Here is a 20140-nt window from a genome sequence, read left to right as displayed (position 1 = left end):
AATTTCAATTCTCCCAGGGAAGGGATTGCTTAACAAGTACATAATGTTTAATATAAGAAAATTTCATGGGTTTGCTGCCAAAATACTGAAATATAAGTGCTATAATCATTACTGACACCCATACAAGACACTTTTGCTGCGTTGCAAAAATAGCGAATACTAGTTTCAAATATTAAAATATCCCCTGGAAATGGGATCCCTGGTAAGTTCCAAGGAACCATTTTCTGCCAAGATTTCTGATGACATAATAAACTCCTTAAATCCAAAATAACAACTTCGAATGGAACAATGAACAACCAAATAACTAACACAACTAATTCTACTGATATCTGTAGATCCAAAATGCTTTGCCTAAACTACCCCATCTCTTCCTCAAAATAAGATTCAGTAGAACAGTCAATCCTAATGCTTAATTAAATGCCTCCAGCGATATTAATGGCTATGAGGCTTAGACTGTCTTAATTGAAAAATACTTTAGCATAGGATGGCCTCTAGTCAGCTGCACCAACTTCAAGGTTTTTCAGCTTTGATCCTAATTCATCTTCATCTTTATCCTCATCACCATCATCATCATTATCATCATCAGCATCTTCTCCTTCAGGGTCATTCTCATCCAAAGGACCAAGAATATCAGGAGTTTTCTTAAAAATATCCTTCACCTCATCAATGCCTTCATCAGAGATGTAGTTTCCATTGATGTTCAATGATTTGAAAGCAGGCTTTTGGACCACAACCTGAGCCAAAAGACGAGCTCCGGCTCTTCTTATTAAGTTAGTGCTCATATCCACTTCAGTCAACTGTGAGTGACCTTCTAATGCCTTGGTGATCTGGATAGTACCTTCATCCTTGAGTTCATTTTCAGACAAGTTCAGCTTGCTGAGATGCTTCATTGATTTTATGCACGTTGCAAGAGCTGGAGCAGCTCCAGCTGTTATGTCATTACCAGCCATATCCAAGACTTCAAGTAAAGGAGCCGATTCCTTGAGAGTGTTGGATATAGCAACCACACCTTCATTTTCCAAGTTAAGGTAACTCAGGTAAACCTCTGTCATGTGTGCATGCTTGGACAGTGCTTTGCTCAATGCAATTCCACCTTCCACACCAAACATGTTGTCCCTCAAATCAAGCTTCTTTAAATGGGTACACGTCCCTAGAGCTTCAGATAAGGCCACTCCTCCTTCAGAGCCTACTCTTGTAGAGGAGCAACGGAAGTCCTCCAACAGAGGAGAACGATTCACAACCTCAGAGATAGCAACTGCTCCTTCCTCTCCTGTCATATTATTGTGAAAATGTAGGATTCTAAGTTTCTCTGTAGAAGGAATCAACTCACAAACTGCTCGAGCAGCTTCTTCAGAGATGCCATCATTCATCAAATAGAGCTCCTCCAACTCAGCTTGTGATTTAAGAAGAGCTCCAAAAGCTCTAACTCCTTTCTCACCCAAGGCATTGTTTGAGAGATTCAGAGACTTCAAAACACTTCCTTCCAAGGCTTCTGCAAATATATTCATCACCTTCAGAGCTTCTGCCTCAGGTCTCCCAGCAACCAAATCTGATAGGTCTACTTCTTTCAACTGGCTTTTAAGAGAAGCCAAAATGGGTTCAGCAACTTGGGCTGCTTCTAAACCAAAGCTTCTATTGCTGAAACATATCTTTGAATAAGAATTCCCTGGCTCCTTTAATGGCTTTAGAAGTTCTTCAACCTCCGCAGCCTCAATAAAGGCTCGTTGGCCTTTGGATATATCAAAAAATGTTTCCTTGGAGGCAATATTGTTTTCAGAAGTTAACTTCTTGTCCTTTTTAATAGAACCTCCTTTTAGGACTTCTAGGAGGAGCTTGCTGCATTCCCTTGCATAGAGCTGCACTGCAGAACCTCCATCACCATCTGGCTCCATTTCATGATGTTGATCTGCTGTGGAAAATGCCTTCTCCTCAATGTACTTTGCATTCTCTTCAGCATCATCCTTACTCAGAGTTCCATACTTCTCAGTGTAAATGGATTCAGTTGAAAGATTGTTTATCACCCGATCAACGAGCACTTGCCTAGTGTTTTGGCTAGGAGGCCACAGTTTGATTGAAAATGGGCGATTTTGTGTACTCATACTAGTTGCGTCCATTATAACACTGATCTACACATAAATTTCAATAGGTAAGCAACACTTTAAATCATCCAACAGATTACACACTCTTAAATCAAGCAAGAAACTCCATAATACAGTAGTAAAAAAAAACTAAAATGCAAAATATACATATATATATATTTTAAAATAATCTAACACTATAATAAGCCCAGGTATTAAAAGGGCTCAACGTTTGGCCCTCTGGGTATGCTATATTTTCAACATAGCAAACATGATTTTTTCAAAAACATTGTTATCTAAAAAAAAATATTAAACAGAGAAGCGCACTTCAAAACATAAAAGAAACGCTCTCTGATCATAAACATAAATTACAAAATTTACCAAAAAAAACTAAATTAAACTTAGGATCTTCTGCAATACAATAAAAGATACCAAACAAACATACATGAAACAAAGTAAGTATTTATTTTCATATTTATTAAAAAAAAAAAAAAAACTCCTTTGTAGACAACCAAAAGGTTTCAAACTTTCGCGGTGCATACAACAGATCTGCCATTAAGTTAGAAGAATATATTCAAATCCATCGGAAAAAAGAAGACAAAAAGTTCGCCATGTAAAATAAAATAACTAAAATGTAGTCTATAGAAAATGGGAAAGCAAGCATTGAAATGAGGCATAAGCAAGTTCAAATCGAAACCCTAAGGAAGAACAAAAAGAGTGTAATTACCTTTTTGAGTGTCTGTGAGTGAGGGTTTTTTTCTCAGCCACTTTTTGAGGCTCGGCTCACGAATGGAGGGAAAACTGAAAATGCGGAAGGGATTGATTTTTGTTGGGATTTAAGAGTTTCCCGGCCGTCACTCACTCTTAATTTATAATCCAGTGTTTGGGAACCAAGATTGTACTGTGCTCTATACTAGATTATATCATTCTTAATCTAATTTTATATAATAACTGCGTTTGGCTTTCATAACTTTTAGTTTAAAGTCTTTTATTCGAATAAAAGATGACAAATATTATTATTAGTTTAAAGTCTTTTTTTTAAAGAATGCTATTCTTTTTCAACTTAAACATTTAGCTTTACTTTAAAAAAAAAAAAATACATTCTTACTATTGTATCTAATTACGTAATAATTGGTTTATAAAAAAAAATTACGTAATTATTGGTTGAGCTTTAAAAAAAATACATTCCACAAAATAAAATCAATAGATAAAAGTGGTAAAAAAAATTAGTACTAACTGTTGATTAAAATTTCAAACTTACAATACTTTTATATATATATAATTGGTCTTTTCTCAAAAAAAAAAAAAAATCAAACTCACGAAAGTTTGAAAGTTTGTCTCTGCTTTTTTTTATTTCTTTCTATCTTGGTATCTTTTGAAGTTGAATTATTCTTTTTTCCATAAAAAGAAAAGACAAAAGTAATATTAAAATATATATTTTTGGATTAAAAAATACATTTTTGTATAGATATAATTTAGCAATGAATAATATTTGGCTTTTTGCACTCACTTTTTTTTTTGGTGATACATGTTCTTTTTTTTATTTTAAAAATTAACTTGTTCAAGCAACCAAACGTGAGTGTTAAAAATTATCTAAGTTAGATATTACTCATTAAATAATTGTAGATAACATAGTATCTGAGTTCCTTATTATGATACTCCAATAAAGAAGTGTACAGAAGAAATCAATCATCATGATATACACATTTATATGTATGTATATATAAATATTTTGTAAATTCATATATGGTTTATTATGAGTAGAAGTGGGACCATTGAGAGATAAAAACTGCAAAGGCTGGCTGATAACAATGATAAAGACAGTAGTAGCTGAACAAAAGCTGTTAAAAAGCATATTATAACTAATAAGTCTTCCTTCTTTATAATTGGAATACATTCCATTCATTCACCATCAAAATATATAAATTATAAATATATGTACTATGACTTTTAATTACTATTATTTCAAATTGAGAATCTATTATTTTAAATTATGTGATCATTTTGTGTTTATTATGACTACATTAAATTTTATTAAAATGACCATTTATTTAAGTATTTTATGATGGAGTCATTTGCTTGCTTTTCTGATCAAATATTATTTGGTGTTTAATTTGATTCAAGCGGTATAGATTTGTTGATTTCTATTTAATGTTGTTGGTGGTTCTTGTTTGAAAGCATTAACTAAATAACTCTCATCCGTCATTCTTGTCTGAATGTAATCAGTTTAGAAGTTGTTGTAACAACTTTAATTAGTTGTGTTAATCTTTCTTTTAATTACTCTTGTAATTAGCTTAAGGATAATTTTCTCTGTATTAACTCAGCTATATAAATAAAAGGTTCACTCCTTTTGGGTTATAATTTTTTGACAACCTACTGAGCTACTTTTTAAAAGTTCTCTCAAAATTGTTTCTGTTCTTTAATTTGTTCATGGTATCCAGAGCTACTGACTAAGGTCATCCACAGAATACCTCTTCTCAACAACAAAATCCTCCTACAACAACTTCTACCAATTCATCTTTCAATGTTCTTGGTTCTTGAAACCCATTCTCAAATTCTCTCAATTCTTCTCTTACTGTCAAATTAGATCACTTAAATTTTCTCTCATGGAAGTCACAGGTCATACCCACGATCATTGGTCATGGTCTTGATGATCTTCTCTTCAGTGATGTTCATCCCGTTCAGAATCTTGTTAACGGTTCCGCAAATCCTGAGTATATCAGTTGGAGAAGAAAGGATCAACTTCTGCTTTCTTGGCTTCGCTCATCTATGTCTGATGGTGTTCTTGCCTCCATTGCTACTTTCAGCACTTCCTATTCGGTGTGGCGTGCTCTTGAGCAATGTTTTTCCAGTCAATCGAAGGCAAGACTTCTCCAAATCAAGGGGCAACTTTCTCACATACAGAAAGGTAATCTTTCTATTTCTGAGTATGTTGATAAATTTAAGATTCTGTGTGATAGCCTCTCTATAGCTGGATGTACAATGACTGATGATGATATTGTAATGCACATCCTCAATGGTCTTGGCTCTGAATTTAACCTTGTGGTCTCGGGCATTACATCTCGAAGTGATTCTCTATCTTTGGAGGTTTTTCAAGCTCTATTGATGTCTCATGAGAATCGTCTTGAAAGGCATCAGACAATTGGGGATCTCTCTATGAAGATGTCTGCCAAAGAAACTACACCAACGGCAACTACAGGTCCTATGGAGGTTCTGGCCGCAATTTTCCTCCTGATTCTGGTCTCAAAAGTTATAGTCGTGGTGTGCCTCGCAGTGTAACACCCAACAATCGTTTGTACTATCAAGTGTGTCTCAAAATTGGACACTTTGCTGCCGTGTGCCACTATAGGTTTGACAAAAACTTTATTACACCTAAAGTTGGACATTCTCAACCTAGGGCCTATCTTAGTGAACAAGAGTTTGATTATGATCCACAAGCACATGTTACCACTTCTGTTCATGACTTTAGTGATGATAATGCCTGGTATGCCGACTCAGGTGCTACAAACCATGTGACTTTTGGCATGGAAAATATGGATTCTGCAACCCCTTACACTGGTTCGGAGACCCTTGCAGTGGGAAATGGTAAGAAGCTTCATATTTCTCACATTGGTAACGCCATTCTTCCCTCTTCTACTTCCTCTCCTTTGCAATTAAATTATGTTTTATTGGTCCCTGACATTACCAAGAATCTGGTTAGTGTGTCCAAACTAACCAAGGATAATGATGTTTTTGTGGAATTTCATAAAAATTGCTGCTTTATTAAGGACAAACAAACAGGGACTAATCTGCACAAAGAGAAGACTAAAGGAGGTCTTTATCTACTTGAAGATGCTGCTACTGCTAATTCAGAGACAACTCTTCAATGCAATCTTGTCACAACTCAGCCTTGTTTTTGTTCTTGTACTTGTAATACTGTCACTAAAATGACAACAAACTCTTGTACTGATTTGTATGATTCCAATAAAGAGAGCACTAGTTCGGATTCTTGTGATTCTTCATCTCCAATTTGTCTTTCTACTACTTTGCAAGATATTAATATATGGCATTCGAAACTTGGGCACCCAACCCTTAGTACAATGAAGAAATTTTTTTCTAGAGTTCCACATTCGGGCACATTTAAAAATCTACAATTTTGTGAAGCATGTCAAAAAGGAAAGATTCACAAACTTACATTCCCTATCTCTACAACTAAAGCCACCCAACCCCTTGAACTTATTCATACAGACTTGTGGGGCCCAGCTCATGTTTCTTCTATTGATGTCTTTAAGTATTATGTCCACTTTCTTTATGATTTCAGTCGTTATACATGGATTTTTCCACTGACTTTAAAGTCTCAAGCTCTAGATGTTTTTGTGAAATTTAATGGGCTGGTAGAGAAACAATTTGACTTACCGATAAAGGGTATTCAAGTTGATTGGGGAGGAGAGTACATGCCTTTTGCTAGATTTTTTATGGATCAAGGTATAAAATTTCAACATCCCTGTCCCCACACGCACGAGCAAAATGGATGGGCTGAGAGAAAACACAGGCACATTACGGAAATTGGTCTCACTATGCTAGCTCAGTCGGGTTTGGACTTTTCCTACTGGTGGTATGCGTTTCAGGCTGTTGTGTTCTCTATAAATAGGCTACCTACACCTGTTTTACAAGATATGTCTCCTTATGAATGCCTCTTTCAGAAAGTCCCAGATTATACATTTCTTAAGACCTTTGGGTGTGCTTTTTATCCACACTTGAGGCCTTATCAAACTCACAAACTCAATTTTCGAACTGACCAATGTTTTTTTTATTGGCTACTCCATGCAACACAAGGGATATCTTTGTCAAAGCAAGGCTGGAAGAATTTATATTGCAAGAAATGTGTTATTTCATGAAACACACTTTCCTGCCTTTCACCCTTCATCAACAAATCAGGTACAAAACTTGTCTAATATGTTGTATCATTCCGCTACTTTTACCACTGTACCTTTGCACACATCCACTAATAATGCTCCTCTCAATGTCCCATCTTCAACTGTTGCTGCTCCACGAGCTTCCTCTGTTGCACAACCTGCTTCAAGTGGCACTAATTCTCCTACCTTGCCCCCAAATACAATAGCTCCTGCTACAACAACTATTGTTGTTCCTTCAACAGTTGTTTCAACCGTGCCACCTCCTGCTCCTGTGCAATCAGCAGTTGTTTTACAAATGTCAGCTCATGCTCCTGTGCAATCAGTTGTTGTTTTAGAAGCTTCTTTAGCTCCTTCAGCGAATCCAAGGACTCATGCTATGGCCACTTGATCTCAACATGGCATTTACAAGCCCAAGGCTTACTCAGCAACTAAACATCCCTTACCCGAGTCCTTGCTTCCTAGAGAGCCGACTTCAACTAAACGAGCTTTGGAGAATTCCCAGTGGTATCAATCTATGAAACAAGAATTTGATGCTCTTCAAAAGACGGGTATGTGGGCCCTTGTTCCCTATCAATCAGACATGAACCTTGTTGACAACAAATGGGTTTTTCGCATGAAGCTCAAACCAGATGGCACTTTGGATAAGTTCAAATCTCGATTAGTAGCAAAGGGCTATCTCCAAACACCTGGGGTTGACTATCAAGAGACTTTTAGTCCGGTTGTTAAGCCAACAACAGTTCGCGTTGTTCTTTCTCTTGCTGTATCATCTAATTGGGTTGTCAAGCAACTAGATGTGTCGATTGCCTTTCTCAATGGCCACTTGAGTGAAATAGTTTACATGCAGCAGCCACAAGGCTTTATTGATCCAACAAAGCCTACTTTTGTTTGTAAGTTGAACAAGGCTATCTATGGTCTGAAACAGGCGCCCCGAGCTTGGAATGAAAAGTTGAAACAAGCCTTATTTCAGTGGGGCTTTGTTGCTTCGAAATCAGATAACTCACTATTTGTTTTTGGGTCAGGACATCAGCTGGTTATTCTTTTGGTTTATGTGGATGATATACTCATCACTAGACCAAATAGTGTTCTTATCTCAAAGCTTATTGTTGATCTCAATAAATCATTTTCTCTTAAAAATATGGGCTCAGTACATTACTTTCTTGGTGTTGAAATATGCAAAACTTCCATAGGCATGTACTTATCTCAGACAAAATACATCACTGATCTTTTGGACAAACTGCACATGGAAGGTGCCAAGGCAGCAATTAATCCAACAAGTTCAGTTCACAAACTTTCTCTCAATGAAGGAGTTCCATTTGCTGATGTTTCTCTATACCGAAGTACTTTGGGGGCACTGCAATATCTCTCTCTTACACGGCCTGAAGTAGCTTTTATCATTAATAAGCTAAGTCAGTTCATCCATGCTCCTACTGATGTCCACTGGGAAGCTTGCAAAAGGTTACTGAGGCATTTGAAAGGTACTATTTCTGATGGGATCCTTCTTACACCAGCTGCAATTCTGTCATTACATGGTTACTCTGATGCTAACTGGGCCAGTTGTATAGATGATAGAAGGTCTACTGATGGATATGCAATCTTCTTGGGTGAAAATCTAGTCTCCTGGTCTGCAAAGAAACAACAAGTGGTAGCAAGGTCAAGTATTGAAAGTGAATTTAGAGCATTAGTAAATGCTTCTGCAAAGATCAAGTGGCTTGTTTCATTGCTTTATGAGTTGCATTTTACACTAGCCGCCCCTCCGGTAATATGGGTTGACAATCAAAGTGTTGCTGCACTAGCAGCAAACCCAGTTTTTCATGCTCGGTCTAAACACATCAAGATAGATCTTCACTTTTTTAGAGATCATATTTTGTCCAAAACACTTGATGTTCGTTATGTTCCTTCAATTGATCAGATTGCAGATGTTTTGACAAAGCCTCTGCCTATTGATCGTTTTCAGTATCTCAAATACAAGCTCAAAGTGTCTCCAACTCCTTTTCGCTTGAGGGGGGATGATAGCAGTAACTGAATAACTCTCATCTGTCATTCTTGTTTGAATGTAATCAGTTTAGAAGTTGTTGTAACAACTTTAATTAGTTGTTGTAATGCCCCAAATTTCCTAATAAGGTTCAGGACCTTGATTAGGAGGCCGGGAGGGCCATAATTGATTTATTATGATATTAAATGATTATATGCATGTTTATGTGAATTATATTATAATATGATGATAAATGCATGCAATATAGGTTTATTTTTAATTATAAGGGGATTTTGGTAATATGGCCTGTTAAGGCCGTAATTGTGTATTTTCGTGCATATGGGTGAGTTATGAATGGTACCACATTATATGTGGATATGTTCGAGCCTTTCGGCATGAGACGATCATGGAATGCAAGTTTTCGGTCTAGTCATAACGGGATTAAGTTCGGGGCTCGGGGTGAGTCTCGAGGTGATTTTGATGATTAGAACATTACTGGGAATTAAAGGGTAATGGGATATGAATTATTGGTATTTGAGAATATTGAGAATAACGAGAATTGGTGGGTGTTAATTATGATTAACGAAATAGGTGCGAAAGGATGATTGTGCCCTTGGTGGCTGTTAAGGTTTATTTTAGACCTGAGGGCATTTAGGTCTATTCACCCTTAAGGATTTATATTAGCCATTAAGGCTGTATAAGCTTTTAAAAAATAGAGTCTCACTTCCTTTCTCTCCCGATAGTTTTTCTCCCCCATTTTTCTTTGGATTTTCAAGCTCTTTTTGAGGAACCAAGCCAATGAACCAAGCTATGATAAGCTAGGGTTATGCTCTACCATTGAAGAGGGTGTGTTGCTGAGATTGAGGTGAGTTTTTAGCCATTAGAAATCTTGTTTTTGCTATGTTTTCCTAGTTGAGTTTCAGTTGGTTTTTTTAGTTGGAAAGTTGGGAATTGATGGGAGTTTTGGCAAGGGATGCTTGGGTTATGATGCCTAGGTTGTATGTAGATGATATTTGTGTTCAATTGGGGGTTTAAATGATGTTGGGAAGCTTTTGGTTTGGTTTAGAAATGGTGGAGTCAAAGGGAGAAGTTTCTGGGCATTTTCAGGCTGGAGGTAGAGCTACAGCGCCCACAAGGGGGTGCTACAGCGCTACCTGATGTGGCTCTGGGGCGGTTTTGGTTCTGTCTTGAGTGCTGAGGCGCTAGGGGGGTAGCGCTACAATGCTACCCTGCTTCTTCAGAATCCCGTTTTGAGTGTTTTTACGGGTTTTTGGCTTGGGGTTTCAATCCTTAAGGCCCGGGATCGAATCTACTCACCGTGTGGGTACATTTCGGCGTCCCGAGAGTGGGGTTTAGGTCAAGACCCTATTTTTGATGATTTTCATTAATCGAAAATTGTATTTGGTTATGACTAGGTGACCGCTAAGGGATTAAAGGATCGATCGTTCTCAAGGGTCGTTCTTGTTCTAATTCTCGCTCGAACTAGAAGTAAGAAAATTGCACCCTATGTATATGTGACATGCATGATTATTCTTGATGCATGTTGGATGTTTAAATGTGATGCACGAGAAACATGTGATTAGGGCATGCCGTGAATATTGGATATGAGATTGATCAGAGCTTGAACCTCTGCGTTTATGCAAGATCCTAATTATGCTAGCAATTGTTACGTAAGCATATTGAATGCCCTGTATTCGATATTTGACATATGATATATGTTTGGTAGCATTGCTTACTTGTGTATGGCACTGACTAGTCAGGGTTGGCACTGGATGCGTATTACTGATCTAAGAGCCGGAACGACATAAGCGTCATGAACGCAGGGCAGATAAAAGATTAGATCTAATCGATATCAGCGTTGAATGACTCTAGGAGCATTAATGCTGGACCGACCCTAAGGTCGATGAAAATTATAAGCGCTTGACTAGTCTAGGACTAGTTGCTCAGAGCTAGGGCCAAAGGCCTAGGTGACTGTTTGTCACATGGCTAGGGAGCGGAATCCCATGGTTGTGACTCTATGGTCATGCGGTAGGTTATATTGGTGACTAGTTCATCGAACACCTATCTTGTTTAAGCTAGTGAAATGATCACTTATCTACAAAGCCCCGATGACCCTATCGTCACATGGCTAATGGGAATGGAACCCACCTTAGTGGCGATTACAACTGTCACTCTTCTATTTGGGGTTGAAAGCCCTGGATGATTATTATGATCATCGATTGATGTTTTATATTCATCATTACGTGAACTTAATTTCCTGCTTGAGTAGGGTTATATTTGCTAGGCGTGTGCCTTATGATTTGATGACATGTTATTACTGTTCATGGGCATATTGAGTTTTCTTGCTGGGCTTCGACTCACGGGTGCTATATGGTGCAGGTAAAGGCTATAGAAAGCTGGACCATCCTTGAGTTGGAGAGCTTAGGTGATGATGTGTATATATACGGCTGCTCGACCGCCACGGCCGAGGGTTGAAAGAGGAACTAGGGTTAAACCCTGTTTTGTCGCTTAGATCGGCTGGTTGTAAATATTTTCTTGTAATAGACCTTTAAATTATATTTTTGGGATCCCAATGTATACAGTAAACGTTCTAGTGAAACGCTATATCTTAACCAAAAATTTTAACCCCTAAACCGCTAATCATACTTAGTTACACGATTTTGGCCAAGTGACTCGATTAGCGAGTTTAGCACTGTTTAAAAGGCACACTGTAACGGTGCCTGGAGTTTAGGGCATTACAGTTGTGTTAATCTTTCTTTTAATTACTCTTGTAATTAGCTTAAGGGTAATTTTCTCTGTATTAACTCAGCTATATAAATAAAAGGTTCACTCCTTTTGGGTTGTAATTTTTTGACAACCTACTGAGCTACTTTTCAAAAGTTCTCTCAAAATCGTTTCTATTCTTTAATTTGTTCATTGTTAATATATTTTGCGTTTTATGAATAGAGTGACACATGAACTTGCTCTTCCGTTACTCATATAGTTGCTACTTCTGTTACTAGTTGTTTTAGGTAATACTAGAGAATATTAACAATGAAAGATGATTACAATCAAAACGATACAATATATATGTATATAAAACATTAACAAATAATATTAGATTAGTGAAGGAAAAAGATGAAAAGAGATTACATAACTTATGCAAATCAACATAAGAATACGAGAAAGAAGATGAAGATCTCAAGAACAACACAAGGCTTAAACAAGGTTCAAAACATTTGTTTTAAAAACTTTTTCCACTATCATAAGAACACTTTGGTAATACTTTAGAAATGTTTCTAAGGATTTATCAAGATTTCTCTCATACTCATCATAGTGTTCTAAAGATGAGCATGTCATCACAAGTATTCTAATCTATGTAGTGTGTTTTTTCACATACATGCAAGTGAGCAAAATAGTCTCTATTTATAGAGTTTTCATCCACCATTTGATTTTCTAATTCCACCAAACTCCCTTGGCTGTTAGAAATATGTGCACAATAACTATAAAATATTATAGCTAATGAAAATTAAATTCAAGATGTGTAACTACTTTTGCACATCAATTACTGAATATTTGGGAGAGTTGCAAAACGTATGATCATCATTTTTTAAGAACTGTAACTCCACTCTATATGTTACAAAACTTATTATGATCGTCATTTCTCAAATTGTAACTACACAATATATGTTACATTTGACAAAATAATATTTGTCACAAAATTCATTTAATCAAAATATTATATTATTTTATAAAATAATATAAATGGTAGTCATATTTGGAGTAAATCTAGTGTATCACCTCATCATTGTTGAATAGTGAATTTATCTTTCTTAAAAAATCCTATAAAAAATGGAATATGAACATTAGTGAAACATATTATATTATATTGTAATACAAATTCAATTTTTATTTTGAATTTTTGCATAAAAACAATAGAAGAAGCATATTTTTATGGTAACATTTTCACAAGTATGAATAATCTACCGTTGGAAATATTTGAGCTTCTCAACGAGAACATCAATACCAAACCAAGCATCAATCTTGCTGTGGAAGTGTGCTAATTTCGTTTTCAATGGACTCAATTTAATTAAATTGTTCTCATACTTTTATTCTTATGCTCACAAATTAGCTAGGCCGATTATTTTCTCTAATTTTGTTTACAAAACAAAAAATGAGGGGAAGAATTTTAGGTTATGGATTTTCAAAAGCAAATTTTGATAAAATATTAGTGGAAAACAAAGATTGGTATAGTAAAAAGACTCAAAACAAAATAGGATTTGGTGCAAAATGACCTTTAATAGTGTGTGATAGTAAGTAAATATTTATGTTTTTAATTTTGTAGGAAAATAGCCCAGCTACCTTCTTAATATTATATATTACCAAAAATACCATTTAACAAATTACATTGATACTATTTCATTACATATATTTTAATATCATGGTATATGTATATTAATTTTGTCTAGTTAGTTTTTATTTTTAATTTATGTTGATTTTTTTCATTTTTTATGGGTTGTTGGTATATCATTTGCCAACTAATGTATATGTTTTTTGTAGGATGGTATATCAAAATTGTATGATTAATATTATATAAAGATTATATGGCTTTTGTGGAATGATATATCAAAGTTGTATGGTTAATATTATATAAAAATTATATATTTTTTACAAATATTTTTATTTTCATTGATAAGAAACATTTCAATATAACACATCATACCTTCTCAAATAACAATGTCATAACATACCCCATTCCCCACTTTACAACACACTTCATAAATCAATACAATTCATTCCTACATTTATGGTGCAAAAGAGGGTAAAAGGATAAAAATTAATCAAGTTTAAATATGAAAATCACAAGCTCAAGATGCGTTTAAATAGCAAAGAATGAGATATCGATATTAGGCTCAAAAAGTGAAACAAAGGAAAAATGTATGTATAGGTTAGTTTTTTGGCTCAAACGTTCCAAATAAAATGCATCTATCATATCTACATAACAAAGACTTAGGATTTCACCTCAACAAGTTACTCAAGTAAGTTCAAGTTGTCTCTATGTCAATCAAAATGAATCCAAGTCTCTACAATACCCACAAAGGCACATATTGCATAAGAATCATAGATAAACATGTGATCAAAAGTGAATGAGATAACAACATTAACAACAAGTAAGATAAGTCAAGCACACAATCAACAAGATTTAAAACACATATGAAGAGACATGAAAGAGTTAAACATAATAGTCATCATCGAAGCCCACGAGTTATAGAATTAACATCTCAGTTTAGTTTAGTATAGTATAGTAATCCATAATAATAAAATAGATATACCTAGACTCTAACCAAACAAATAAAAAAAATCATAAACATTCTTCCCCCCCCCCCCCCCAAAACTTAAATTAAACAGTGTTCTCACTGTTTAAAAAAAACTCAAAAGGGAAAAAGAAAAAGAAAGAAAAAAAAACGTACCTCCTAAACAGTCAAAGAGTCACTGGTCGGTCCTCCCACCGCCATCAGTAGCGGCATCACTATCATAGTCTCAAATGAAACTAACCAAATCTTAATCGATGGTTGAGTATTTCATTCGTCGAATGCACTGCATTTTTGCTAACTAGTCGATTAGTTATAAATTGTAGCACATCATCACCTACAAAATAAAAGAATTTTTTTCAATTTAGGTAATACAAAATAAGAAATTTGAAAACTTAGTTTATCCTCTTCTAACTGTCACATTCTATTCTTTTTGCACATCTTCTACTCCATTCAACAAATTTCCTTCTTCATGCATCTCTTGTTCTATTGAAATAGAGACATGTATTGGTTGCTCATGTGACTCTTTATCATATATGATTGCATCTTCAATCTCATCCAACTATTTCCATTCTTCCGACAGTCTAATTTTTTGCAATTACTTACGTATGGTTGGAGAGTAACAAGAATAATCCATCTCATTTTTAATTTCATCCAACCATGCCCATTCGTTTGGTAGTCGAATTCTTGACAATTCTCTATGTGTGGATGGGCAATAACATGAATAATCCATCATATAAGATTAAACCTTCTAACATGACCCATAAGCTAAAAAATAATAATAATATACAAAACGCTTAAATTAAAATAAGAATAAAAAACAATCATATACAAATGCTTAGAATAAAATAAAATATGTATTCACTATATTTATTCAATTTAACTTATTTAATCCCCGACAACAGTGTCAAAAACTTGTTGCAAAAAATAATAGATATGCTTGCAAGTGCACAAGTCAAACAAGTAATAAAGTGGTCAAGAGACCAATATCGTCCCACAAGAATTAAAAATCAATTAAATAAACTAAATACAGTTGTAACGCCCTAATCTCTAGGGACCGTTACGGTGCACATTTTAAACAGTGCTAAACTCGCTAACCGAGACATTTGGCCATAATCGTGTACTAAGTATGATTAGCGGTTTAGGGATTAAAAATCTCGGTTAAGATATAACGTTTCACTAGAACGTTTACTGTATACATTGGGATCCCAAAAATATAATTTAAAGGTTTATTACAAGAAAATATTTACAACCAGCCGATCTAAGCGGAAAAACAGGGTTTAACCCTAACTCCTCTTTCAACTCTCGGTCGTGGCGGTCGAGCAGCCGCATATGTATACATCATCACCTAAGCTCTCCAACTCAAGGATAGTCCAACTTTCTTTTTCCTTTACCTGCACCACATAACACCCGTGAGCCGAAGCACAGTAAGAAAACTCAATATGCTCATGAACTATAATAACATGTCATCAAATCAATATGTGCATGCCTAGTAATAATAGCCCTCATCACGCATGCAAGCTGGTGCAAATAAATAATTATGGGGTCCTGCATCTGAATAGATGACTAATGAGTCAATCTTTGGGGACCTACTTCTTGAATAGATGACTAGTAAGTCAATCTCGAAGTGGGTGACTAATGAGTCACACCCTGCATAGGTGACTAATAAGTCGCACTCTGTATAGATGACTAATGAGTCATACCTTGTATAGATGACTAATGAGTCATACCTTGTATAGGTGACTAATGAGTCACGCTCTGTATAGAAGACTAATGAGTCTATCTCTGTGTGGTTGACTAATGAGTCATACCCTATATAGGTGACTAATGAGTCACATTCTGTATTAGTGACTAATGAGTCACACTCTGTATTAGTGACTAATGAGTCACACTCTGGAGGTCCCATACCCTCCTAGCCATGTGACTTGTAGGTCACCTTAGCCTTTCTAGCTCTGGCTCTAAATAACTAGCATTTAGACTAGACAAGCGCTTTTAGTTTTCATCGAACTTGAGGTCGGTCCGGCATTAATGCTGATTTGAGTCATTCAATGCAGATGTCAATTAGATCTGATCTTTGTCGGCTTGCATTAAACATGCTAAGACCATTCTTGACTTATGAGCCAATACCACGTGACCAGTGCTCAGTACTACTGCCGAACTTGACTAATGAGTCACAGCTTCACAGTTAATACTGACACCATTGCTAATGCTGACTAATGAATCAGTGCCATGCACAAGTAAGTAATGCTACTAGGCATATATCATATGTCAAATATCCAAACTTAGGTCATTTAGCATGCTTACTTAATAGTTGCTAGCACAATTATGATCATGCACAAACACAGAGACTCAAGCTCTGATCAGTCTCATATTCAACATTCATGGCATGCCCTAAACACATGTTTCTCGTGCATTACATGCATCACATTTAAACACCCGAAATGCCTTAATAATAACCATACACAAGTGAGCAAGATTGCTAAGCATTTGATATGCCATCAATGATCACATTTAAACCTCCAACATGCATCAAGAATAATCATGCATGTCACATATGGGGTGCAGTTTTCTTACCTTTGGTCCAAGCACACGTTACCAATAAACGAGCCACAAGCACGATCCCGATTCCAAGCCTCTAGTGATAACCTAGTCACAACCATAATATAAAACCTCATCAAAATGAGTAAATAAATACTTCCAAACCCAACCCAAGCCTCCAGGACGTCGAATCCCACTCAACTAGGTAGTAGGATCGATCCCAGGCCCTTAGAGTTACGTTCCCATGACAAAAACACAATTCTGGGCAATTTTTCCCTTAAGGGCCGCAGACCTCCATGCACCATGCCGCGCCCCCCCTTGGCAGAGCCTCCTACACCTTCAACAAGCTAGGGCCGCGGCGCCCTAGAACAGGGCTGCGGCCCAACTTCGCACCAGCCACTTTTCCTCGTTTTTAACCTTTTAAAATCTTCCAAAAACCTATGCAAACATCTCCAATCTCAAAAATCAAAGTTCTCAAACATCCCTATGATCACAAGCCCATAAAACCCAAGCTTAAATTCAACCAAAAACTCATCAAAACACAAAGTCCAATTCAAGCTTAAAAACTTTAAAAACTTAGAACTTAAAACTTGAATTACCTCTGATTGAGTTGTTTCCAACTAAATCCTCTGGCTAATAAGCTTCTAATCTTTCCTGGGATCTCTATGTCTCGATCCTCGCTTGAATCTGAGTCCTAGAACTCAAGTTTCCTTCGAAAATGCGATCGGAAGACGAAAATGGAACTTTGAGGGAGAGAGAACTTCCTGAACGTTCTTTTTATTCCTTTAAAGGTTACTTCAAGCTTAAGTAGCCTCAAACAAACCCTAACGCTCGGGGTCCCGAAAACACCCCCGGGGACAAAATAGACAAAACCTCCAGAATTTCCCCCTGATCTTACTAACTCCCAATTTATCATCAAATACTTATTCCCATTACCTAATAACCCGATAATGCTCTAAATACCCCTTGACTCACTCTGAGTCAAGAATAAATCCCGTTATGACTTTCCCACTAGCTTACTTCCTAAGATCGTCTCGTGCTAGGTAACCCTGGCATAACCAAATAATAATAAAGCACCACACATGTAGAGTCCAAGAGCTTTACTTAGCTAATTTTTTAGTAGTATTATAGTATGTATAGTATTATCTTTGTAACTGTGGATTTTTGGTTCAGACCGGGAATTATTTGGACACTCATAGTAGTACTTATAGATTTTCTAAGTTTAATCTATAGTTTAAGAATATTAAGTTAACCTAAGGTTTGATTAATGTGACTGATATTAAGGATTTTATTTATTATACTATAAGGTTTAGATATCAACCAATAGGATTTTAAGCACATGTTATGAATGGTGATTAAGGATTAAGTATTTTTGAGGATTTAATTTAATAAGGAGTAAAGTTTGAATGTTATAGGGTCAGTCAGCAGCTTTGAATACGTCGAGGGCTTAGTCAAGGCTGTTTACTCCATTCAAACTTAGCTAAAAATGTGTAATTTCGTGTTTAATTATTCAGCGTGTGCCGATATATCGCAGCTATAGGGGGCGATATATCGCAGCACGTAGATACGGAAAACACGAATCGATGCACGGTCGCCTCGGGAACAATGGTCCAGGCGATATATCGCCTATAGGGGGCGATATATCGCCTCCTCCAGCATAAATTCAAACATTTTTGAATTCTTTTCCTTTCAGCCATTCAAACTTCTTCATAAGTCCAGCATCTTTTGAACGAGTCTTCAGCCTCTGCTGAACGATTATTCAAATGATTTTCACCTAAAATGCCGTTATTTTTATTCAAGTAAAATCAAGATACTTTCATTCCCAAACTCTATAAATAGGACCTAGTACCCAGCCATTATTCACCTTTTACTCTAAGTTCAGAAGCTGCTAGTGCTAAGTGAGTGTGAGAGTGTAAACACCTGGTTTGGGAAATCATAAGCTTAATCATCTTTAGCTTATCAAACACTTTGGGAAGTAAGGTTCTTTAGTATTTCGGTTGTGGATAGATTGATCTTGCAAGTCTTTGAGGTAAACCCGAAACTCTATTTCATTTGTTTCATGTTATTTTCTTTCTCAAAGCCTTCTACTCAGTCCCCTAACCTCATTCTTATTTTGGTTAGGGAATCCAAGTTCTTAAGCACATAAGTTGTGGTAAGCATATTTCTCAATGGTTTAGTCTTCCTATTCATTTTCATTTCTTCTTCTTCATAAGACTCACTCTTTCTCATATGGTTTTAGGAGTGTTCCAAAAGTCCCAACTCAATCCATCATATTCCGGTAACTTTGGTAAGGAAAATAGGATAGAATCTATATGTGTATTGTTTATATTATCTTATGTGTTATGTTATGAAATATGATATGTTATGAATATATTATGAATTTGTATGTTTGTAGGCTTGGGCTTATGCCCTATTTGACTAACAAGACCCCAAAAAGATTATGGGCATATATCTACTTAGCTAGTAGGACCCCACTAATCTCATGGGCATAAGCTTGTTTAGTCTATGGGACCCCAAGTAATAATGGCCATTATAATAAGTGTATGTATTAAGTGTTATGGTATGTCTTTACGTTTATTATGAAATTTATGTGTATGACTATGTGTTAGATTTTCCTTGCTGGGCATTAGACCCATTCCTTTTTGTTTTATGTGCAGGAAAATAGCTTTAGAGGCGGTAAGATTCGTGACGCTTAGAGGATGTGTATCGATGGTGAATGGAGTCAAGGGGCCGAGCGTTATTCGATTCGAGGATGTAGTCTCATTTTACTTTTTTTATGGTTTTACATGTATTTTCCGCATTTTCTATGTAACTCTTTTCACTTTAAGTTATTTTTGTTTTAAAGACAATGGGTACCCATATTCTACTTAATTTTATGAAAGAAACCTTTGTTTCTACAAGTTTATAATAAATTATGGTATTTTCGCAAATGTATGTTTTAGTAAGAATTTGTATGTATAGTTCGATAATGGTCCAAGAGTCTAGATTAGTGGGTCATTACAACACACATCACATATATGCCAAATATGTTCGAAATGACCAAAATATAAAAATCACTCAATTAATCAGAAATGGGTTCACATGCATATTTAATACACCTAAACACGCATATAATCATTTAATCACATAATAAATCAATTATGGCCCTCCCGGCCTCCTAATCAAGGTCCTAAACCTTATTAGGAAATTTGGGGCATTACAACAGTGAATAATAATTCCTAATTTTATCTAAGCTATCAATTTAGAATGTTGGAATAAAATAGAAAGAAAAGAACATATAAATTACAAAAGTAAATTCTAATTAGTTTGGAAAAACACAAGATATTGACAATTGTTAAGGTTTTAATTTCACTCTTCGTCAATTCT

At 35.7% G+C, this 20140-nt stretch overlaps 1 protein-coding gene across 2 annotated transcripts; it reads right to left on the bottom strand.

Moving 5' to 3' along the window:
- Positions 1-86: 86 nt before the first annotated feature.
- LOC133819229 (RAN GTPase-activating protein 2) lies at positions 87-2964 on the bottom strand. Of its 2 annotated transcripts, none has more exons than XM_062252421.1 (2): positions 2806-2964; positions 87-2126 (listed from the first exon to the last, which is right to left on the bottom strand). In XM_062252421.1, exon 2 carries the CDS (start codon positions 2112-2114, stop codon positions 492-494), a length of 1623 nt encoding a protein of 540 aa, XP_062108405.1. In that variant the 5' UTR covers positions 2115-2126; positions 2806-2964; the 3' UTR covers positions 87-491. The 2 variants fall into 2 exon arrangements, with proteins under 2 accessions (XP_062108405.1, XP_062108406.1); XM_062252422.1 differs by having other exon boundaries at positions 87-2121; positions 2806-2962.
- Between the last annotated feature and the right edge of the window lie 17176 nt (positions 2965-20140).

The sequence above is a fragment of the Humulus lupulus genome, chromosome 2, assembly GCF_963169125.1.
Source record: "Humulus lupulus chromosome 2, drHumLupu1.1, whole genome shotgun sequence".
Taxonomy (NCBI): domain Eukaryota; kingdom Viridiplantae; phylum Streptophyta; class Magnoliopsida; order Rosales; family Cannabaceae; genus Humulus; species Humulus lupulus.
Note: the sequence above shows the minus strand (reverse complement) of the source record. Positions and strands in the feature narration are given on the sequence as shown.